This window comes from Carcharhinus amblyrhynchos, chromosome 10 (assembly GCF_965287045.1).
Source record: "Carcharhinus amblyrhynchos chromosome 10, sCarAmb.v2.hapA, whole genome shotgun sequence".
Classification (NCBI taxonomy): domain Eukaryota; kingdom Metazoa; phylum Chordata; class Chondrichthyes; order Carcharhiniformes; family Carcharhinidae; genus Carcharhinus; species Carcharhinus amblyrhynchos.
In genome coordinates, this window is record NC_137333.1 from 91,097,422 (window position 1) to 91,120,015 (window position 22,594).

General features: G+C 46.3%; 1 protein-coding gene across 1 annotated transcript in view; it reads right to left on the reverse strand.

Moving 5' to 3' along the window:
- Window positions 1–22,594, reverse strand: part of atp10a (ATPase phospholipid transporting 10A) — a 177,938-nt gene that overhangs the window by 51,535 nt on the left and 103,809 nt on the right. Inside the window, exons 4-10 of the mRNA XM_080197601.1 lie at window positions 21,666–21,772; window positions 18,581–18,712; window positions 14,437–14,567; window positions 12,765–13,017; window positions 10,727–10,944; window positions 6,882–7,076; window positions 5,780–6,335 (exon numbers count right to left, since the gene is read on the reverse strand). Coding sequence (XP_080053727.1) covers window positions 5,780–6,335; window positions 6,882–7,076; window positions 10,727–10,944; window positions 12,765–13,017; window positions 14,437–14,567; window positions 18,581–18,712; window positions 21,666–21,772 — 1,592 coding nt within the window. The remainder of the gene's footprint in view (window positions 1–5,779; window positions 6,336–6,881; window positions 7,077–10,726; window positions 10,945–12,764; window positions 13,018–14,436; window positions 14,568–18,580; window positions 18,713–21,665; window positions 21,773–22,594) is intronic.

Genomic DNA, 22,594 nt, shown 5'->3' on the forward strand with positions numbered 1-22,594 from the left:
ACAAGCTCAATTCTCGGCTTGGGTCACTATCTGTGTAGAGTCGGTAGGTTCCCCCCGTGTCTGCATGGGTTTCCTCTGGGTGCTCCAGTTTCCTCCCACAAGTTCGAAAGATGTGCTGGCCATGCTAAATTCTCCCTCAGTGCACCCGATCAGGTGCCAGAGTGTGGCGACTAGGGGAATTTCACAGTAACTTCACTGCAGTGTTAATGTATAGAAAACAGTGCAAGCATGCTGCAAAAAAAAAATTCTGTGCAGCGATTCACCTGAATTCAGTTCCTCGATGCATTATCAATTCCTCTTTTTATTTAAGGTTCTGGCCACTGACGAGCACCATTAACCTTTGCACTTGCAAAAATGCTTGCAATTTCAATTGTAATTGGGAAATTTCACACGGATTAAGGTGACTCGATAACGTGATATTCTAATGTTGTACAACTTAAAGGTACTGAGTGGTTGGAAATATATTCTCTCCTGCCACACGGTGATCTCCTCATAGCAGTTCAGTTAAAATCAGGAGAGGCAAAAATTTATAAGGGCGAGTCTTCTAGTGCTGTATACTGGCAGCCGATTCATAAATTATGTTGACAGAGGCCAATGATCGAGTACCCTAGCTGCCTGCAGAAAGAATGTAGCATTGAGGTGGACGTGGAAGGAGAGGACAGAAGCCTAGTATCATTCCACAAAGGCTCAACAACTATGACCTACATTTATATAGCACCTTTAACATAGAAAAATGCACCAAGGTAACTTGTTAAAGTTATAATCAGGCTGTGATTGGATGGGTTGGATTTCTTTTCTTTGGAATAGGAGAGTTTTAATGGAAGTGTGCGAAGTTACGGGTGGAAGTGCCCAGTTCCCTCAGCAGAGAGATCAGCAATCAGGGAGGGTGGGTTTAAAGTAATTTGCAAAATGATTAGAAGGGAGTCGAGGGTGGCACAATGGATAGCACTGCTGCCTCACAGCTCCAGTGACCCGGGTTCAATTCCGGCCCTGGGTCACTGTCTGTGTGGAGTTTGCACATTCTCGCCGTGTCCGTGTGGGTTTCCTCCGGTACTCTGGTTTCCTCCCACACTCCAAAGATATGCAGGTTAGGTTGATTGGCTGTGCTACATTGCCCCTTAGTGCCAGGAGGATTAACAGGGTAAAAATATGTGGAGTTGTGGAGATGGGGTTTGGGTAGGATTGTCGTTGGTGCAAGCTTGATGGGCCAAATGGCCTCCTTCCGCACATAGGAATTCTATGATTCTATTGTATGAGAGTGGAAATCGTAACAGAAGGGGGCGGGGTGTCTTGAACTCAATCCCTGAAAGCTTGAGTCAAGGCAGAAGCCCTCATCACGTTTACAATGTGCTTGGACCTGCAGCTGAAGTGGGCAGCTCAATGGGACAGTGGTTAGCACTGCTGCCTCACGGTGCCAGGGACCCGGGTTCAATTCCAGCCTTGGGTCACTGTCTGTATGGAGTTTGCACATTCTCTCCGTGTCTGTGTGGGTTTCCTCTAGGTGCTCCTAATTCCTTCCACAGTCCAAAGATGTGCGGGTTAGGTGGATTAATGCGAAATTGTCCCTTAGTGTCCCAAGTTGTGTAGGTAAGGTGGATTAGCGGTTGCAGGGGGGTGCCAGTGGGGCTGAGTAAGGTGCTGAGCCGGTGCAGACCCAATAGGTGGAAGGGCCTCCTTCTGCACTGCAGGGATTCTATGAAGTGCCATAAACTACAGAGGACTGGGCCAAGGGTTCAAACATTGAATTAGGATGGATGGCTCTCTCTTCTTGGCTCCTTTTTTTCTGGCAGGGACACAATGGTCCAAACGGCCTCCTTCTGGACCACGAACACCTCTGATGTTGTGCCAAGCAAATGTCGAGAGAAAGGAAGCAGGTGATAGAAAGGGAGCCCAGAAGCTTGCTCGACAAGATGGATTTTAACAAAGTCTTTGAAGGTGATGAGGGCGGATCACTGAGGAATTTCAGGGCAGGATTCGGGCTGGGGAAAGCAATGCAATATTCAACCAGCTCCTGACCACATCATTCCGAGTGAAGGAAGATTGGGCAGAAGGAATAAATATTCCTCATCTTATCAAAGCCAAATTTTTATCAGCAAACTTTCCACTCAGAAAACAGCAACTTGTAACACTATATTCTGCAATCTCTCCTTTCTTTCTCTCCCATGTACTCTACGAACGGTATGTTTAGTTTTAGTTTATTTATTAATGTCACAAATGGGCTTACATTAACACTGCTATGAAGTTACTGTGAAAATCCCCAGACACTCTGGTGCCTGTTCAAGCATTCTGAGGGAGAATTTAGCATGGCCAATACACCCTAGTGGCTTTTGTTACCAAATAAATCTATTGGATTTTAACCTGGTGTTGTGAGACTTCTTACTGTCTTTACACCCTAACCAGCATGTCTTTCAGACTGTGGGAGAAAACCGGAGTACCCGGAGGAAACACAGGGAGGACGTGCAGACTCTGCCCAGACAGTGACCCAAGCCAGGAATCGAACCCAGGTCCCTGGAGCTGTGAGACAGCAGTGCTAACCATTGTGCCACTATGCCGCCTATATGTTTGGTCTGTATAGTGTGCAAGAAACAATACTTTTTACTGTGTCCCAACCCATGCGACAATAATAAATGAAATCAAATCAATCTGCACAGTAGAAATTGAATAAGGCTTCTGGTCTACAGAGGGTGAGAATTCACTTGTGATTTGGAACAATCTCATCAATTAGTTGGTGATTAGGAATTGAGACAGCTAGCGAGTATCTTGGCAAAAAAAAATAAGAGCTTCAGTCAAAGCTGTTTTTCCCAGCATGAATTCCTTCAGCAAAACTTGTCTCTGCTACATAACAAGGAATGAGTAGGGCAGATGTTACATTGGTCAAATTTCTTTCCTTTAAAAAAAAAGCACCCAACTATTTTCCGCTCAGATACTCTAATTTCCAAAGACCATGCTGAAATTTCTCCTGTCCGGTTTCGGTTATTGTGTGACCTTTATACTCTTCCCACCTCCAGTTCTGAGAAGAGCTTCAGAGATCTTAATCACTGCTCTGTTAAACGTAGTCAGTTATTGCTCAGTCTCTCGCACTCTAGATGCACAGGAATGACTCAACCCATCTCTGAATTTAAGAAACGGTTAGGGCCGAGGTACATCACTGAACATTTCCTGTGGCTGTAACCTCAGTGGTAACGGAGGCCTTTTAATTTTTCAAATCGATGTAATTCCTTTAAGCTAATTGCCTACCAGCACGGTGGCACAGTGGTTAGCACTGCTGCCTCACAGTGCCAGGGTGCCGGGTTCGGTTCCCGGCTGGGGTTATCGTCTCTGTGGAGCTTACACATTCTCTCCGTGTCTCCGTGGATTTCCTCCACCTGCTCTGGTTTCCTCCAAAGATGTGCAGATTAGGTGGATTGCCATGCTGAATTGCCCCTTAGTGTCAGGGGGATTAGCTACGGTAAAGGCATGGGTTATGGGGATCGGGTCTGGGCGGGGTTGTGGTCGGTGCACATACGATGAGCCAACTGGCCTACTTCTGCACTGCAGGGGTTCTATGTGTGATCAGCAGTTGTACCAGCTGGTCTGATGCATCTTCTTTATATTAATGCATTCATTAATTGAGAGACTAAGGGCCAAATTTTCCATCCCGCTTGAATCGGGAATTGTCGCAGACAGGATGGAAAATTTGGCGAACCGTGCAAAGATAATTTGACTTTAGGCAGGAATTTCCAGCTAGCGCAGACAGAAAATCTCATCCTAAATTGGTTAGGATTGAGGGACTAAACTGGTTAGGATTAGACTCACTGGAGTTTAGAAGAGTGAGAGGGGATCTCATAGAAATTTATAAAATTCTAACAGGATTACACAGGGTAGGTTCAGAAAGAATGTTCCTGATGGTGGGGGAGTCCAGAACCAGGGGTCATAGTTTGAGGATAAGGGGTAAACCTTTTAGAGTTGAGGTGAGGAGAAACTTTTTCACGCAGAGGGTGGTGAATGTGTGGAGTTCACAACCAAAGAGACCAAAATGTCTGATTTTAAGAAGAAATTAGATTTAGCTCTTGGGGCTAAAGGGATCAAGGGATATGGGGGGGAAGTGGGGGGGCGGAATCAGGATATTGAGTTTGATAATCAGCCATGATCAAAATGGATGGTGGAGCAGGCTTGAAGGGCTTGTAGTATTGTGTGTGAATGCTTACTACCTGAATTTTGTAAATGAGACATTATGAGAATCATCTTTTTATCCGGTCTGCAGAAAGGGAGAAATTTTTGCATTTATCTAACGCTTTATTTCTTTCTTCAGATGTCTCAATGTCTTGATATGCAAGCAAATAGGGCAACCAATTTACACAAAGACTACTGATACCTGCCATTAGCAGATGAAAACACAGATGATCATATGAACATGTTCCTGGTAGCAGGGAGGAATTAGGTGTAGAACACCAGAAGACCATTCATTGTAGCAATATTAGTTCAGTGGGATCCACAATGGTATGAAAAAGGGGCAACATTGATGCTTAAAATTATGAAGTGTTGTGACAAGATGGACAGAAACAATGGAGAGAGAGAGAGATGCAAAGTTAACATTTCAGGTTGATAAAGCTTTGTCAACACTGGCGAGGGGTCATTGACCTGAAACACTCACACTGTTTCTCTCATCACAGACGCAGCCTGATCTGCTAAACACTTCCTGCGTTCGCTATTTTTAATTTCAAATTTCCTGCATCTGCAGCATTTTGACTTTGTAGGTCGAAAGAGGCGGTTTCCAGTATCCGTGTCCAGAATGAGGGCTGAATGATCAAACGCAAGATGGGCAGAGTTTAAACTTTGTTTGTGTCGCTTCCATTAACACGGCAATGAAGTTACTGTGAAAATCCCCTAGTCACCACACTCAGGTGCCTGTTCGGGTACACTGAGGGAGAGTTTAGCATGGCTTTCTGTGGCAGAGAATTCCACAGGTTCATGACTCCCTTCCTCATCCCAGTCTTACCCCTTATTCTTAGACTGTGACCCTTGGTTCTGGACTTTCCCAACACCAGGAACATTCTTCCTGCACCTAGTCTGTCTAGTTCCATCCGGATTTAATACGTTTCTATAAGATTTCCACTAATTTAAATTCCAGTGAGTACAAGCCCAATCGATCCAGCCTTTCTTCTTATGTCCAGTCCCGCCATTCCGGGAATCAGTCTGGTGAACCTCTGCTCGACTCCCTCAACCGCAAGAACACCCTTCCTCAGACCAGGAGACCAAAAACTGCACACATTCCAGAACTGCACACAACTTGAATCAACCCAATTCTAATTTCCATTCTATTTTGACATCATAACGTATCTTTACTTTAAACATGCGTTGGGCAGCTGTGCTGCCCGGGAACAGCAAGTGCAACACTACAGGCTCGAGGGGCCAAATGGCCTGTTTAGCATTCACACGTACTGCATGGATAGCATTGGCCTTTGCACAAATTGTGATTTTTTTTTCCCTTGGAAGTTACTTGTCATTTGGCATTCCGTAAACCCTTTTTCTAAAGTGCTGATTGTATTTTTAAGAAAACCTCTCTGCTTTTCTGCATTGGACGAGAGAGAGAGGTTTCTGTTCTACTCAGGTCTGTGGAGTTGACTTGGCCAAAAGCTAGATTGCGACAAGTAGTTAGGAGAGTGGTGCATGAAGGGAGGTCACACTCTTGAAATGGGAGCTCAGCACAGGTTAGACGCCTGACGTCCACGCGGTGAGCAAGACCTTCTGCGTTTTGTACTGTGAACGAAGATTCTCAGGAAAGAAAATGTCTGCCTACCTGTGGAGGGTTGGTGAAGGAGGTCCATGATGACAGAATCTGCTCCTTTGGTGTAAACAACAATCTCATCGGTGAACGGGTGCCTCACCACAACAGACATCCGCTTCCTGATGGAATCAAATCCCAAGGTGTGCAAGAGTTCAAAGGTCAACTTTCCCACGTGGGGCAGCTCCACGGTCACTTGCTCTGGCAGTCTCTCGACCAGCGCACAGCTGTAGGCCTTGGCCGCGTAAACAAGCGCGGCCTCGTCCGGACTCTCGGCCTCGTAGCGGAGTTCGCCATCCTTCCCATCGTCGCGTGTCACTCCCGGCTGAAAGAAGCTTTCACTCTTTTCCCTCGGCGGGGACCTGCCAAGCTCTTCCCCCATCTTCAGCAAGGTAACATCGCCTGAAGGAGAGGCTAAGGCACTGGACGAGACTCTGTACAGCGATTTACTTGTGGAAATACTCGATGAGCTGCTGCTGTTGGAGCCCGAAGTCAGGCGGCTGGGGGTAAACCTTTTGATGAAATCTTCCAATGTTTTGACTGGAGACTTCAGCTCAAAGCGGACCCGAACCTTTGGAAAAATAACACAAGTACCGTCAACAGAGAAAACATTGTAACATGTACATGCCAGTCTTTAAAGAGCAGCACGGTGGCACGGTGGTTAGCATTGCTGCCTCACAGTGCTAGGGACCCGGGTTCGATTCCCAGCTTGGGTCACTGTCTGTGTGGAGTAACCATGGGAACGCTTTTTCTCCCTATCATCTGCAAGAAGTTACAAAGAGTTGTGAAACAAACCCAGTCTGCTACACAAACCTGTCCACCGGTAGCATTACTGCCTCACAGTGCCAGGGACCCAGGTTCGATTCCTGACTTGGATCACCATCTATGTGGAGTCTGCATGTTCTCCCCATCCCTGCTTGGGTTTCCTTCAGGTGCTCTGGTTTCCTTCCCTGGTCCGAATGGTGCACCGGGTGCATTAGCCAAGATAACATCTCCCTCAGCGTACCTGAACAGGCGCTGGAGTGTGGCAACTAGGGTACTTTCACACTAACTTCATTGCAATGTGACACTAATAAGAGGGCCTGGGTTGGATGCAGAATGAATGAGTATCACGTACCTTGTGTCGAGGCTGATTTGGAGATGAAACGACCACGGTGTTGCAAACGGTCAGCGCTATAAAGAAGTCAATGATGTCGGATAATTCAGGGGTCAAGTGGCTTAATGGTTGACCATGTTGTCTCAAAACTTCCAGCTGACCAGCACATTCATTCACCTTTTTCAACAGTTGAGGGTCTGGCGTGATGTCTTTTTCCTAGAAATAAGAACATAAGAACGTAAGAAATAGGAGCAGGAGTAGGCCATCTAGCCCTTCGAGCCTGCCCCGCCATTCAATAAGATCATGGCTGATCTGTTGTGGCTCAGTTCCACTTTCCCGCCCTCTCCCCATAACCCTTAATCCCCTCTCTTATCAAGAACCCATCAACCCGCGTCTTAAAAATATTTAGCGAGGCAGCCTCCACCACTTCAACGGGCAGAGAATTCCAGAGATTCACCACCCTTTGAGTGAAGAAGTTCCTCCTCAACTCCGTTCTAAACCGCCTCCCCTTTATCTTGAGGCTGTGCCCCCTAGTCCTACTGTCTTTTTTGAGCGGGAAGAGTCTCTCCACCTCTATCCTATCCATCCCATTCATCATCTTATACGTCTCAATGAGATCTCCCCTCATTCTTCTAAACTCTAACGAGTACAAGCCTAGTTTATTCAGCCTCTCCTCATAGCTCAATCCCCTCAACTCCGGTATCAGCCTAGTAAACCTCCTCTGCACTCCCTCCAGGACCAAAATATCCTTGCGCAGGTGCGGCGCCCAAAACTGCACACAGTACTCCAGCTGCGGCCTCACCAATGCCCTATACAGCTGCAGCAAGACCTCCCTACTTTTATATTCAATCCCCCTCGCTATGAAGGCCAGCATCCCATTCGCCTTCCTGACCACCTGCTGCACCTGCAAGCTGGGTTTTTGCGACTCATGCACAAGGACCCCGAGGTCCCTCTGCACCGTCGCCTGCTGCAGTTTTTCGCCACCTAAGTAATAGTCCTTCCTACTATTCTTCCTACCAAAGTGGACAACTTCACATTTGCCAACATTAAATTCCATTTGCCATTTCCTGGCCCATTCGCCCAGCCTATCTAGATCCTTCTGCAGACTCTCCACACCCTCCGCACAATTTGCCTTTCCCCCAATCTTGGTGTCATCAGCAAATTTCGACACCCTGCACTCGGTTCCCTCCTCCAGATCATCTATATAAATGGTAAATAGCTGAGGCCCCAGCACCGACCCCTGGGGCACCCCACTAGTCACCAACCGCCAATCCGAATAGCACCCATTGACCCCCACTCTCTGCCTCCTATTTGACAACCAATCCTCTATCCACGCTAACACCCTACCCCCAACTCCATGTCCCCTGACCTTCTACAATAACCTCTTGTGAGGTACCTTGTCAAACGCCTTCTGAAAATCCAGAAAGACCACATCCACCGGCTCTCCTCTATCCACTGCCCTAGACACATCCTCATAGAACTCCAGTAAATTTGTCAGACACGACTTCCCTTTAATGAAACCGTGTTGCGTCCGCCCTATCAAGCAATTCCCTTCAAGATGCCTCGCAATTTCCTCCTTAATGACGGATTCTAACATTTTACCTACCACAGACGTTAAACTATCCGGCCTATAATTCCCCGCCTTTTGCCTGGCACCCTTCTTAAACAACGGCGTAACATTAGCCGTTTTCCAATCTTCCGGCACTTCCCCGGAATCCAGCGACGTCTGGAAAATAACCACCAAGGCATCCACTATCACCTCCGCCATTTCTTTCAGAACCCTCGGATGCATTCCATCCGGTCCTGGGGACTTGTCCACAATCAGCCCCTCCAGTCTGTCGAGCACCACCTCTCTAGTAACAGTAATGTCATTAAGACCCTCCATTCCTACCACCTTTCCATCGCTAACACCCGGCAAATTATTCACGTCCTCCTCCGTGAAGACAGAAACAAAAAAGTTATTCAAGACCTTAGCCATATCCCCATCCCCTACCACTAGGTCCCCTTTCTCATCCTCTAAAGGACCAACATTCACCCTAGCCACACTCTGGAAACAAGTTAATATCCGCTCTATACCGATCTTCTCATGGGTTGTATCCCAAAGGCAAGGGAAACAAAGACTGGTGGGTACCTGGCACTGCCAGGGGAGGCGGTGGAAACAGGCACAATAGCATCATTTAAGAGGTATTTGGATGGGTCCATGGACAGGGAGGGAATAGAGGGAAATGGACTGAGTAAGGACAGAAGGTTTTTGTTCTGTTTAGTTATGGCATCACAATCAGCACAGGCTTGGAGGGCCGAAGGGCCTGTTCCTGTGCTGTACCTTTCTCTGTTCTTTCTTTATTAAACTCTCATATCGATCATGCCACACAACTGAAACTGAAAAGGTCAAGTTACCTCACATTTTGCAGCTCATTCAGCCCATCTATGCTTGTATTTGTACTCCATAATGTCAGACTTTTCCCACTGCTCTTCATTTTAATCCTCATCAGCGTATCCTTTTGAAGGATGGTCGTTGGGATGAGGGTTGTGCGACGTGGAGAGGCTGACTGAACTGCACTTATATTCTCTGGGGTTTAGAAGAATGACAGGTGATCCCACTGAAACTCAGGAAATTCTGAGGAGACTCAATAGGGTGGACATCGGTCGGGAGAATGTAAAACATGGGGGACAGGGCTCCAGTTAAGGGGTTGACTATTTGAGATGAGGGGAAAAGGGTTGTGAACGTGTGCAAAACTCTACCACAGAAGGTTGGGAGTGCTTCATCGTTGAATACATTTAACGCTGAGACAGACAGATTGTTTTTTCTGCTGGGAGAATTAAAGGATACGGGACCAGTGGGGGGCGGGGAATGGAATTAAAGTCCCAGACCATCCATGACCATAATGAAGGGTGCAGCAAACTTGACAGACCTATGGGGTGGCACAATAGTTAGCATTGCTGCCTCACAGTGCCAGGGACCTGGGTTCGATTCCCGGCTTGGGTGACTGCCTGTGTGGGGTCTGCACATTCTCTCCGTGGTTGTCCTCCGGGTGCTCTGGTTTCCTCCCATAGTCTGAAAGACATGCTGGTTAGGTGCACTGGCCATGCTAAATTCTCCCTCAGTGTAACCGAACAGGCACCAGAGTGTGGCGACCAGGGAATTTTCACAGTAACTTCATTGCAGTGTTAACGTAAGTCCACGTGTGACATTAATACATGGGACTTAATAGGATTGAGGGTTATAGGTAAGCCTAGTGGGTAGAGATAAGATCAGTGCAACTTGTGGGCCTGTTTCTGCTGTACTTTTTCTGTGATTCTAATTAATAAATGAACTTAAATAGGGTAAATGAGATAAATAATTAGTTGACTTGTTCTGCTGGGGCACTTAAGGGCTAGCTGTTGGAAAGGATACATGGCAAACTCCCTTTAACCTTTTTCAAGTAGTAAGAAGTCTCACAACACCAGGTTAAAGTCCAACAGGTTTATTTGGAATCACGAGCTTTTGGAGCGCTGCTCCTTCATCACGCACCTGATGAAGGGGCAGTGCCCCGAAAGCTCGTGATTCCAAATAAGCCTGTTGGACTTTAACCTGATGTTGTAAGACTTCTTACTGGGCCCACCCCAGTCCAATGCCGGCAACTACACATCATGTTTTTCAAACAGTGCCATGTAGCCACCTGAACAGGCCAACTCGTCCCCAGTTTGTGCAATGCACTGAAAAGATACCACCCCTGACAATGCTGCACTCCCTCAGGGATGGTGCTAAAGATTAACCCGGTTTCTAGGCCAGGTGCTTGACTGTAGCTCGAAGCCACAAGCTGCTGAGTTGGAGGTGTGCTTTAACCTGGAACCCCCCTCCCCTCCAGTGTGGTGTGTGGACTAACCATTGGGCTGCTGAAGGCAGTGTGTTTGGAGAGGATGCTGGCTCTCTTAGCCTCTGCCCGGCTGCCAGTCCTGCGGTGAGATTTGGTGCTTTGCGTGCGGTGAATAATTTTGGCACTCTGGTGACTGGACGTGCTGTCACACCTCGGTATGGTTCCCGATTTGGACGTGCACTCCTCATCTTCTGAATCAGGCTCTTGGTACATCGCCAACCTCTTCGCTGTTCAAGGAATAAACTGTTTGCATTAACTGCGCATAAAACTGTCAAACATATAATCAAACCATTCAACAATGCTGAAGCTAGAATGAAAAATATTTAAAGCTGCCAAATCCCAGTGTGATGCGCTTTCCCTGATCCTCTTTCTGTCCCCCGCTCTCTTCTTTTCCAATGGAAAATACAGTATAGAGCGTATTTCACAACTTCTTTCATCATCATCAGTAACCTGAGCAACACTTTGCAATCTCCACTTGTGACTCAACACTGAAAAAATTGGAAAGAAAATACAAGGCCGCTCCCAGTTGGACACCAACTGCTCCATTAAGGGTCGTTCAGCGAGCCTGTTTGACCCTGGAAATCCACAACCCCATTTGCCTCTCCTCCAGGCCAGCTCCAGGGTCACTGCTGCAGTTCCAGCAGTGGCCACTGCTCCAGGTGGTGCTGCTGGGCCCAAAGAGCCGCTGGCCCTCTCACTGGCTGGCAGCTCTTGGAGGCGGGACATCCTGCAATCAAGAGGGGCAGAGGCCACGCCTGAACAATGGAGTCATGGCTTCCAGGGGAGGCAGAGCTGGACAGAGAGGTGGGCTCACCCCTGACATTCCAGATGGGTGGGTGGGCACCAAATATAGATCGTTCGGCCCATTATGCCTGTACTGTCTCTTTGCTAGGACAATCCTATGAATTCAAAACCCCTGCTTTTTTACCACACTCCTGCAAGTTTATCCTTTTCAAGTGTTTATCCAGTTCCCATTTGAAAGTTAGTACGGAATCATCTTCCACTCTCCTTTCAGGTCATGTCATCCAGATCAGTGCAAATCACTGTCTGAAGAATTCTGATTTCCCCCCTGGACTTTTGTCATTTACTTTAAATCTTTACAACTCTGGTTTGAGACCTTCATGTTGCTCTCAAGGGAGTGCAGCGAAGGTTTACCAGGCTGATCCCGGGGATGGTGGGGCTGATGTACGAAGAGACTCTGACTGGGTTAGGATTGTTTCTGCTGGAGTTCAGACGAATGAGGGGGGAATCTCAGAGATTTGTAAAATTCTAACAGGACTAGACAGGGTAGATGCAGGGAGCGTATTTCTGATGGTGGGGGAGTCCAGAACCAGGGGTCACAATCTCAGGATTTGAGGTAGACCATCTAGGACGGAGATGAGGGGATATTTTTTCACCCTGAGAGTGGTGAACCTGTGGAATTCATTACCACAGGAAGTAGTCGATGCCAAAACATTGAATGTATTCAAGAGACGGTCAGATATAGAACTTGGGGCGAATGGGATTGATGGTTATGGGGAGAAAGCTGGATTAGGCTATTGAGTTGGACAATCAGCCATGATCATGATGAATGGTGGACTAGGCTTGAAGGGCCAAATGGCCTCCTCCTGCTCCAACCTTCTATCTTTCTAAGTACATGGAAACAATTTTTTCCTCATCTACGCCATTAAGACCTCTCATTATTTGGAATACCTCTATGTCATGAACACTTTAGTCATAGGTTAGGGGGGGTCACAGTGGTCAGCACTGCTGCCTCATCACCCCAGGGACCCGGGTTCAATTGCCGGCTTGGGTCACTGTCTGTGCGCAGTTGGCGCGTCCAGTGTCTGCATGAGTTTCCTCCGGGTGCTCCGATTTCCTTCCACAGTCCGAAAGACGTGCTGGTTAGGTGCATCAGCCATGCTAAATCAGGTGCCGGAGTGTGGCAATGAGAGGATTTTCACAGTAACTTCACTGAAGTGTTAATGTAAGCCTCCTTGAGACACTAATAAATAAACTTTAAAACATTAAACTTTAAAGACTATTAGCAGCAGCAAACCTGACTTACCATTCGCATCGTGGGAGTACTCAACCCCAGCCACTGTGCATCTTCGGAACACCATTTTATTTTCCGTCAGCGTGCCTGTTTTGTCAGAGAAAATATACTGGATTTGCCCCAGATCTTCGGTGATGTTTAACGCTCGGCATTGCAGCCGGGAATCCGTCTCTTCGTCATACAGGTCCGTGTCTTGATGGATGAAAAATACTTGGCAAATTTTAATGATCTCAATGGAGACGTAGAGGGAGATTGGAATCAGCACCTGAATTTTAAAAAAAAATTGCAATACAAGAGTAATCATGCTTCCACACAAAGCAATCTCACCGCGAGAATATCGGAAACCCCATTTCCCTATCTCAGCTGTGCTGCTACAGATGGCTGACTGAAGGTTAATTCAAGACAGAGAGCTAAGAACAAAGAACAGTACAGCAGAGGAACAGGCCCTTCGGGCCCTCCAGGCCTGCACCGATCATGATGTCTGCCTAAACTAAAACCGTATGTACTTACAGAGTCCATTTCCTTCCATCCCCATCCCATTCGTGTTTTTATCTAAATGCCCCTTAAAAGCTGCGATCGCACCACCTCCCTGGACAGCGTGTTCCAGGCATTCACCACCCTCTGTATAAAAAACATGCCTCGCACTCTCCTCTAAACTCTTCCCCTACACCCATGGTCCCTAGCACTTGACTTCTCTACCCTAGGAAAGAGCATCTGATTATCTACTCTGTCCATGCCACTCATAATCTTGTAAACCTCCATCAGGTCACCTCTCAATCTCCGTTGTTCCAGTGAGAGCAAACCGAATTTCTCCAAACTCTCCTCGTAGCTAATGCCCTCCAGACCAGGCAACATTCTGGTAAACCTCTTCTGTACCCTTGACAAAGTGACCACTGCCTTCTGGCAGTGTGGCGTCGAGGCAGGTTTGGGGCAGACAGGATAGTTGAGGCTGGCCTGGACAGGCCCGGGAGTTGGGGGTGGGGGGGGTGCAGCGATCCAGCCGTAGGGGTTGCACGGCCAGCAATGCAGGGTTGGCAAGGATGGCCAGTGATCGGGAGGTGACTGCGCACGCGCCGATCACTGCACTGACCGATCGGCACATGCGCAATGGACCACTCAGCGCCACGCTGCCAGCCTCTCCAGCGGGAATGGACCCCGCCCACTGATTTCCCACGTGTATCACATGGAGGCTCTCTGCAGCGCACAGAGTGTGGGAAGTTTATTTTGAAACTTCCACTGAAGAAAACCAATGGGGTTTACTCCAATTTTTACGCGAATTCAACACCTAGAATTGTGTTTCTGAGAATCACTCCCATGAGATTTAAGGAAAACCTTAAAAGGAATATAGCAAACTAGGGAAGTTCAGGGAGAGAAACTCCAGAGCTCTGGGGCCAGACAGCTAAAGGTAAGGTCACCAACGTTGGGCACATTGCAATTCCTATTTGGGTTTGGAAGCTTCATTTTATTAGACAGGATAGCAATTGCCGGTTTCTGAAATAAGGCAAGATACCAGCTCATTAAAATACTCCTCTAGCCATGTCACAGGAACATCCTATATTTTAGCATGTGGAGGTCGCTCACCTGATACCAAATAAACCTGCTGGACTTTAACCTAGTGTTGTGAGACTTCTTACTGTATTTTAACACAAATTGCTGTGCAATTAAAGTGCCCCAGCTGCATTACCTGCAGAACAATGATCATCGTAAAGAATAAATATAATCCTGATAAAGCAGGAGATAAGGAAGTGCCGTCACTGCTGAGGACATCAAATACTGGTCGCTGCTCACCGTACTGAGCAACCCAGAGTCCATGGCCTGCGAAGGGCAACAAGATGGAAAACAATGTTAAGAAAACTGAGGTAAAACAGGTACATTTTCCATTCTGCTCTTTAGGAGTATCAAGTCTGCTCACATTTATAAGTCACCAAGGTTTGTTCCGCAACAGCTTTTCTTAACCCCCAAATTATTCATTTGTGAGATTATAGTTATTAGTAGCCAGGCCAGCATTTTCTGGCCATTCACTGCCGCGAGGATGGAGAATTCAGCGCTCAGTGAAATCTCCGTCCACTGCAGCGGGATTGAAGAATCCCGCCGGCTTGGATGGCTGGAAAATTCTGGCCTTTGTCCATCTCAAACTCTCCTCAACAAGGTGATGATGGAACTTTCTTCTCAAACTGTTGAAGCTTGTCATGTCAAAGCGCGCCCACTACGGTATAATTTGGGGAGGTGCCAAATTTTTGACCCAGTGATGATAAAGAAATGGCAATGCTTTGCCCAAGACACCTCGGTGTATGGCTGGAAGAGGGGTTTTAAGATGATGGTGTTACCATGTGCTTGCTAATCCTGTCCTTTCCTGTGATGGACATTACTGGTTTGAAAAGGGCTTTCGAAGGAACCTTGATGGATTACTGCACTTCGCCCTGGAGGAACAACATCCTGCAGCCAAAGAGATGGTTTGTCATCTTAAGGTACATAAATCCACATGATCTTGAAGACTAAGCACTGCTGCCTCACAGCGCCAAGGACCCGGGTTCGATTCCTGGCTTGGGTCACTGTGTGTGGTGTCTGCATGTTCTTCCCGTATCTGCGTGGGTTTCCTCCGGTTGCTCCAGTTTCCTCCCACAGTCTGAAAGGTATGCTGCTTAGGTGCATTGGCCATGCTTAATTCTCCCTCAGTGTACCCAAACAGGCGCCAGAGTGTGGTGACTAGGGAATTTTCACAGTAGCTTCACTGCAGTGTTAATGTAAGCCTACTCATAACCAATAAATAAACTCTAAATTAAGGAGAATTTGTTAGCCATTTTCTTTGTCAGCCATTTTCTTTGTAAAGGTTTACTCCTGCACATCAAACTTTCAATATCAGTTCTGGCTGGAAATATGATGTAGAAAATGCTCATGTACTAGATACCAAAATTTCTAACTGCATATTTTGTAAGGAATTCCATTGACTAAAAGAGAAACTTCCATCAGCAACTTGTCAGCACTCAGCTTATCAACTGGAGACAATTCCAGTAGTTAATTGGGAGCCAATAAAAACCATAGAATCACTACAGTGCGGAAAGAGGCCATTCGATCCATCAAGTCTACACTGACTCTCCGAAAGAGCATCTTACCCAGGCTCTCCTCTCTGCCCTATCCCCTTAACCCCACGCATTTACCACGGCCAATCCACATAACCTGCACATCTTTGGACTGTGGGAGGAAACCGGAGCGCCCGGAGGAAACCCACGCAGACACGGGGAGAATCCAGTGCTCCGATTCCAACTGTCATTGAAAACTGGGTCTGATACTCGCTGATTTTTCACCCTGGCAATTGTCCATTCCACTCAATCGTTTCCTGATGCTGAAATAAAAGCAAAACACTGAAGATGCTGCAGATCGAAAATAAAAAGGAAGTGGGGAAACCCAGCAGGTCAGCCAACATCTGTGGAGAAAGAAACAGAGCTGACATTTCGGATCTGTATGACTCTTCTCCAGAACATTTCTGAAAAGGGTCAGAGCGGATTTGAAACATTAACTCTATTTCTTTCTCCACAGATACTGCCAGGCCTGCTGGGTTTTTTCCCAGCACTATCTGCTTTCCTGACACTTGGCCGACAAGCTCTTCTCTCCCCTGCAAGTTTCAAACTCTTACTTAATCTGCTTCCCACTTGCTTTGGGACCATCACTTCCTATTCCTTTATCCTGTCTGAATCCTTTCTCCAAGACAGGGGATGTTGCAGTTCCATATTCATCCTTATATTATGGTCTTGACCTCAGTTCCTTACAGGAGGGCCTCTATATCTTAGCTTTACTACAGGAAAGACTAGCTGAAGATGAAGCTGACATTTGTGACAAAGCTTACAATCCCACGTCATTCTGATGCCTTTGATCGCTTGCAATAAATGTTCCGTGGAGCTAGGTGACAACAAGGACACAATCCAACCAATTTCTGGGAAAGGTTCTACATGAGTTGCTCTTATTAATTTGATGGCGGGAACCATATCCAGGAATGGATTGAGAAGGGAGGAGAAGTACAAGTGAGTGAGGAAAGGAGATTCAACCAAGCTTAACAGGTAAGATAGAAGAGGTACACTACAGCCAGAGAGATAGGACAATATCCGAAGAATGGAAAAACGCAAAAGGCCAGAGATTAACTGGGTGCATTATAAAAAAGGGTCTTTTTGCAAAGCCATCGTTGAGCAAGGTTGAGGAGGCAGGGCAGTAGTGCATATAACATGGGTGGCATGGTGGCACAGTGGTTAGCACTCCTGCCTCACTGTGCCAGGGACCTGGGTTCAATTCCCCTCTTGGGTCATTATTTGCGTGGAGCTTGCACATTCTCCTAGCTTCTGTGTCGATTTCCTCCCGATGCTCCAGTTTCCTCCCACACTCCAAAGATGTTATGGTTAGGTTGATTGGCTATGATAAATTGGCCCTTAGTGTCAGGGGGTCGAGCAGGGTAAATACATGGGGCTATGAGGATAGCAGTTGGGTAGAATTGTGGTCGGTGCAGACTCGATGGACTGAATGGCCTCCTCCTGCAGTGTAGTGATTCTATGAACATGGGTTTCAGGAACAACACTTTAGACAGCACCTTCTAAACTCACCATTACTTCCATCTGGAAGGACGAGGGCAGCAGCTACACGGGAACACCACCACCTACAAGTTCCCCTCCAAGCTGCTCACCGTCCTGACTTGGAAATGTATTGCCATGACACAGCAGCTGCTGTGTCAAAGTCTGGAATTTGCTCTCTAATGACATTGTGGGTCAATCCACAGCACATGGACTAGAAGATAGCTCACCACTACCTTCTCAAGGGCAACCAAAGATAGGCAAGAAATACTGGCCTGCCAGCGACACCCATGTCCCATGAATGAATGAAAAACAGACACTTAGTGAACAGTTGTGCACAATTATTCTATAAGTGTGTGTAGTCTTTTTGCTTCTCTTGTCAGGCATGTACGTAAGTCTTTCAACAGCATCCTGGAAGAAAGGCTACAGAGCTTGGTCCGCTAATCAAACTCAAACATGGCAGAACCATCTCATTTGTTAAGAGTCAAAATGGCATCTTATTCCTCCTCCAGTTATTTTCAGTACTGTTCAGCTATGGATCTTTTGGACCCATTCTCGATTCCAACAGGGTTTGACTAATCTGTCAACTCCCTTGCGGTTACCATTGACCAGAAACTCAACTGGACTCACCACATAAACACAGTGGCTAAAAGAGCAGGTCAGAGGCTAAGAATATTGTGGTGAGTAAGTCACCTCCTGATTCCCCAAAGCCTATTCATCATCTACAAGGCACGTGTCGTGAGTGTGATAGAATACTCATCATTACCTGGGTGTAACTCCAACAACACTCAAGAAACTCGACACCATTCAGGACAAAACAGCCCACTTGATTGGCACCACATTTACAAACATCCACTCCCTCCACCACCAATGCTCAATAGCAGTAATTTATACTATCTACAAGATGCACTGTAGCAATTCACAAAGATCCTTAGACATCACCTTCCAAACCCTTGACCACCTCCATCTAGAAGGACAAGGGTAGCAGATACATGGGAACACCACCACCTGCAAGTTCCCCTCCAAGCCACTCACTGTCCTTGACATAGAAATATATCGCCATCCCTTCCCAGTTGCTGTGTCAAAAATCCTGGAATTCCCTCCCTAATCGCTTTGTGGGTTAACCCACAGCACGTAGACTTCAGTGATTCAAGAAGGCAGCTTAACAGCACCTTTTGAAGGGCAGCTAGGGGTGGGCAATAAATATTGGCCAGCCAGCAATGCCCATGTCTCACGAATGAAAAAAAACCCAGTACAACTTATCCAACTTACCGATAGCTGAGAAAAGGCACATTACAAAGAGTATGATCACACACCAGAAGACATCTACATTCATCTGTCTCTCCAGCTTGCTGCGCTTGTAGCGAGGTCCATTATTATTTAACATCGCTTTAGTTTCATGACCTAAAAGGATTGGAGAAACACAGATGAAGTCCAAGAACACTGGACCAGCAGAAGAATCTTGATAGAGAGCACTTGTAATGGAAACAGAGACTGCTGGCATCCACTGACAAATCTATTCCAGAACAGGACAAAGGCTGTCACTATATATCACTAGTAAGCTACTAAAATTGTTCAAACATTTATCATGATGGAAACAGATGCCTTTCAGGTACCTGAGGTCTCAGAATTCAGATATCATCCATAAATGTCATTGCAGTTATCCATCTCAATTAAGGATGTGACTCCTTACAGGGTTTACAAAATATATGCCAAGCATTGATTTCATGGAAAGCTACCTGGCCAGTGCTAAACTTCTTTGGTACAGCGACTGATGTTCATATTCCATTCACAGCCTTCTGTTCGAATGCAACCAATGACAACATTGGATCTGGTGTGGGTGTACCAATGGTAACACACTGCAAGGGTCAGCTGACCCAGTAAACTATGTGACCAATGACAAAATGACATGGTGGTCAGCTGACTCAGTATAAATAAGAAGCTGCTGGGGTTTGTGGGAGTTCGGAATGGCTCAGGGTGAGGCCTCAAGTGTTGGAGTAATGAATTATAAATTAGAGTAAGCTTTGTTTTATTTGTGACAACTGAAGAGTTCTTTCTGGTGGCTGAACATTCTGTACCACCCAGCATTTTCTCCTACCCTCCCCTCACATTGAAGCCCTGGCTTAGTGAAACTCCTGGAGCCTCAAGAAGGGGAACACCCCACTTCTCTTTGCTAGCATGTCCTTCACTGTAAAACCAGAGCTTCGATTTCGCAGCCGACCATTTCTCCATTTACCGCATCTTCTTGACCTCTCTTTAATATCATTTGTGCTAAGACAGTGGATGGGATTTTCTGGCCACGTTCGACCCCACCCCCAAGACTGGAAAATCATGCCCGAGGTCAACAAACCTTTGCATGGTCCTGTTTCCCCGGCTATGATTCCCGTGGTGGGCAAGATGAGAAAATTCCACCACTGTCTTTACGTATATTCATCTCCAGGTTTGCATAACCCTTGCGCACATCAACATCTAAATCTCCTTGGTATTCCGCAGTCTGGAGACCCTTCTGGTTTGAGTTTCACAGCAGGTGACCACAGTAAACACCATTAGCCATCACAATGCCCTCTCTTGTTAGTCTGCCTCTGCCCTTTTAGAACTTGCAACTCCCATTTCCACTATTTACTGTTCCTCCCAAGAATGTTAACAACAAATTTGGATTTGCAGCTTCCTGTTTCTTCACCCCAGTCATTAATCTATTGTAAGATTAATGCTCTGTTGCTTTTGGCTGGCTGTAATGTTTGGATTGGTCCAATTTTAAAACTTATTTATTCGTGTCACAAGCAGGCTCATAATAACACTATAATAAAGTTACTGTGAAAATCCCCTACTCGCTCCAGCGTTTGTTAGGTTACACTGGGGGAAAATTTAGCACGGCCAATGCGCCTAACCATCGTGTCTTTAGAGCTGTGGGAGGAAACTGGGGCACCCAGAGGAAACCCACGCAGACACGAGGAGAATGTGCAAACTCTGCACAGACAGCTGGGAATCGAACTCAGGTCTCTGGTGCTGTGAGGCAGCAGTGCTGACCACTGTACCACCGTGCTGCCGTATAAGAAGTGTGTCTGTTGGTGGGCTTATTGAGTGGCTGGTGCCTGCTGGATACTCAAATGTTACAATAAACTTTTTAAAGATATCAAGTGATCAGCTTGTCATCCCACGTGAGGGCTTAATGATGGGCAGGATTTTCCAGTCCTTCCCACCGTCGGGATTTTTCAGTCTCCCTGGTGCGGTCGGCAAGTAACGCAAATGGCCATTGACTTTGGTGGAACAGAAAGGTCCAGTTTGGAGTATGGGGACTGAATTTACCCTGATGACTTCACACAAAGAAGAAACAGAAGACTAGACTGCACCTTATAGTTTATTTGGGAAGTAATGCTAAAATATTTTGGCCCTTTGCCATCCAAAGTCTGAATTCAGAATAAATACAAGTTTAAAGCTAACTAAATTTAAGTTTAAAAGCAGCAAACCCTGCTGACTTATCAAAGCCAGGATTGTGGCATGAGATGCGACAGTTAAGTTTAAAACACACAAAATCTCTACAGTGCGGAAGGAGGCCATTCGGCCCATCGAGTCAGCACTGATCACAATCCCACCCAGACCCTACTCCCGTATCAGTCCCTGAAATCGGGGAATTCATAGTAAATACACAACCAGGTATGGATATGATCAGCACAACTTGTGGGCTGAAGGGCCTGTTTGTGCTGTAGTGTTCTATGTAACCAGGTTTGGGGCAATTGTGAAAAAGTTAATACCAGTAAATTACAGCAATTTTAACCCATGATGAAACTGGGAGGAGAGGAGGTTGAGAGAGAGAGAGCGAAGGAGAGAAAGGGGCAAAAAAAAAGGGAAGAGGAAAGGAAAAAAGAAAAATGGAATAAAAAAGAGATTATGGGCCAGATTTCCTGGTATTAGAAGCAGCGATGCCCTGAACTTGTGTTGCTGGTATCAGTAATCTCTAAACTGTCTGTGCTTTATATGCTCTGTCTGAGGCCAGAACTCTCCATTCACCTGACGAAGGGACTAACCCGAAAGCTTGTGAGTATATTATCAAATAAATAGGTTGGACTAAAACCTGGTGTTGTCAGACTTTTTGCTGGTATGGGTCAGGGCCCTGAGGAAGGCCTGATGCACCCACGAACCTGCTAACTGCCAATAAGCTTAACCATCTGCTGAGCAGGTCTAAGCTGCTCTGGACTCTTCCTGGTTGTCTGTTATGCTGACTCGGAGACCTGGGCTAGGTATGGGCTACTCACTCAAATGATGTGTTTGAATCAGGGTAGGACACTAACTGAGAAATACCCAAGCTCTTAAGAATATTCTTGTAAAGCCATATAGACACACTCGTACACACACATACCTGCATAGATTACAATTCCCACAACTTCTTCTGTGTTTCTGATCGTACAGCCTCGCAGTAAGAGGTTGTCTTTAGAAAGTCCAGCTCTCTTTTCATTTTTATATACTCTGCAACAAGAGAAAATTCCAATTAGCCAAAGATTTTCTCCCACATGAGCTCTGCCAGTCGCATTAAATACAACTTTAACTGGAGCATTAGAACAATATTTATTCATTCATTCAGGGAACATGGGCATCGCTGGGTGACCAACATTTATTGCCCATCCCTTGGAGGGGCAGTTGAGAGTCAACCATCACTGACTCAGGAGTCACATCTAGGCCAGACCAGGTAAGGATGGCAGATTTCCTTCCCTAAAGGACATGAATGAATCAGATGTGTTTTTCTGACAATCGACAATGGTTTTATGGTCATTAGTAGATTCTTAATTCCAGGTCTTTTATTGTTGAATTCAAATTCCACCATCTGCCATGGCAGGATTCAAAGCCAGGGTCCCCAGAACATTAGCTGAGTTTCTGGATTAATAGACCAGCGATAATACCACTATATCATCGCCTCCCCCTCATTCTGCTATATTACATGGCAGTACATAAGGCATGAATAGTGATTGTGCCATATGACTGCGTGACCGCAAGTTTTTCATTGACACCTATGCATTTGAACCTACCTTTTAAAACCCAATGGAGAATACATTTTGGATTAAGCAGCAGTGGAGAAGGTCCATAAAAGGCAAACAATGTCATTTATATGGCACCTTTAAAACAATACAACTTTCCTCAACACATCACAGGAGCATTATCAACTACTTGGAGAATTGAGAGGTGATCACAGAAATGAAAGTTCACTTGCAACACTTCCAGTCAAAGGTCGAACTGACCACATGCAATCACATGGCAGCAAGTCAATTAAATATGGCCAATCATGTGGTGAAG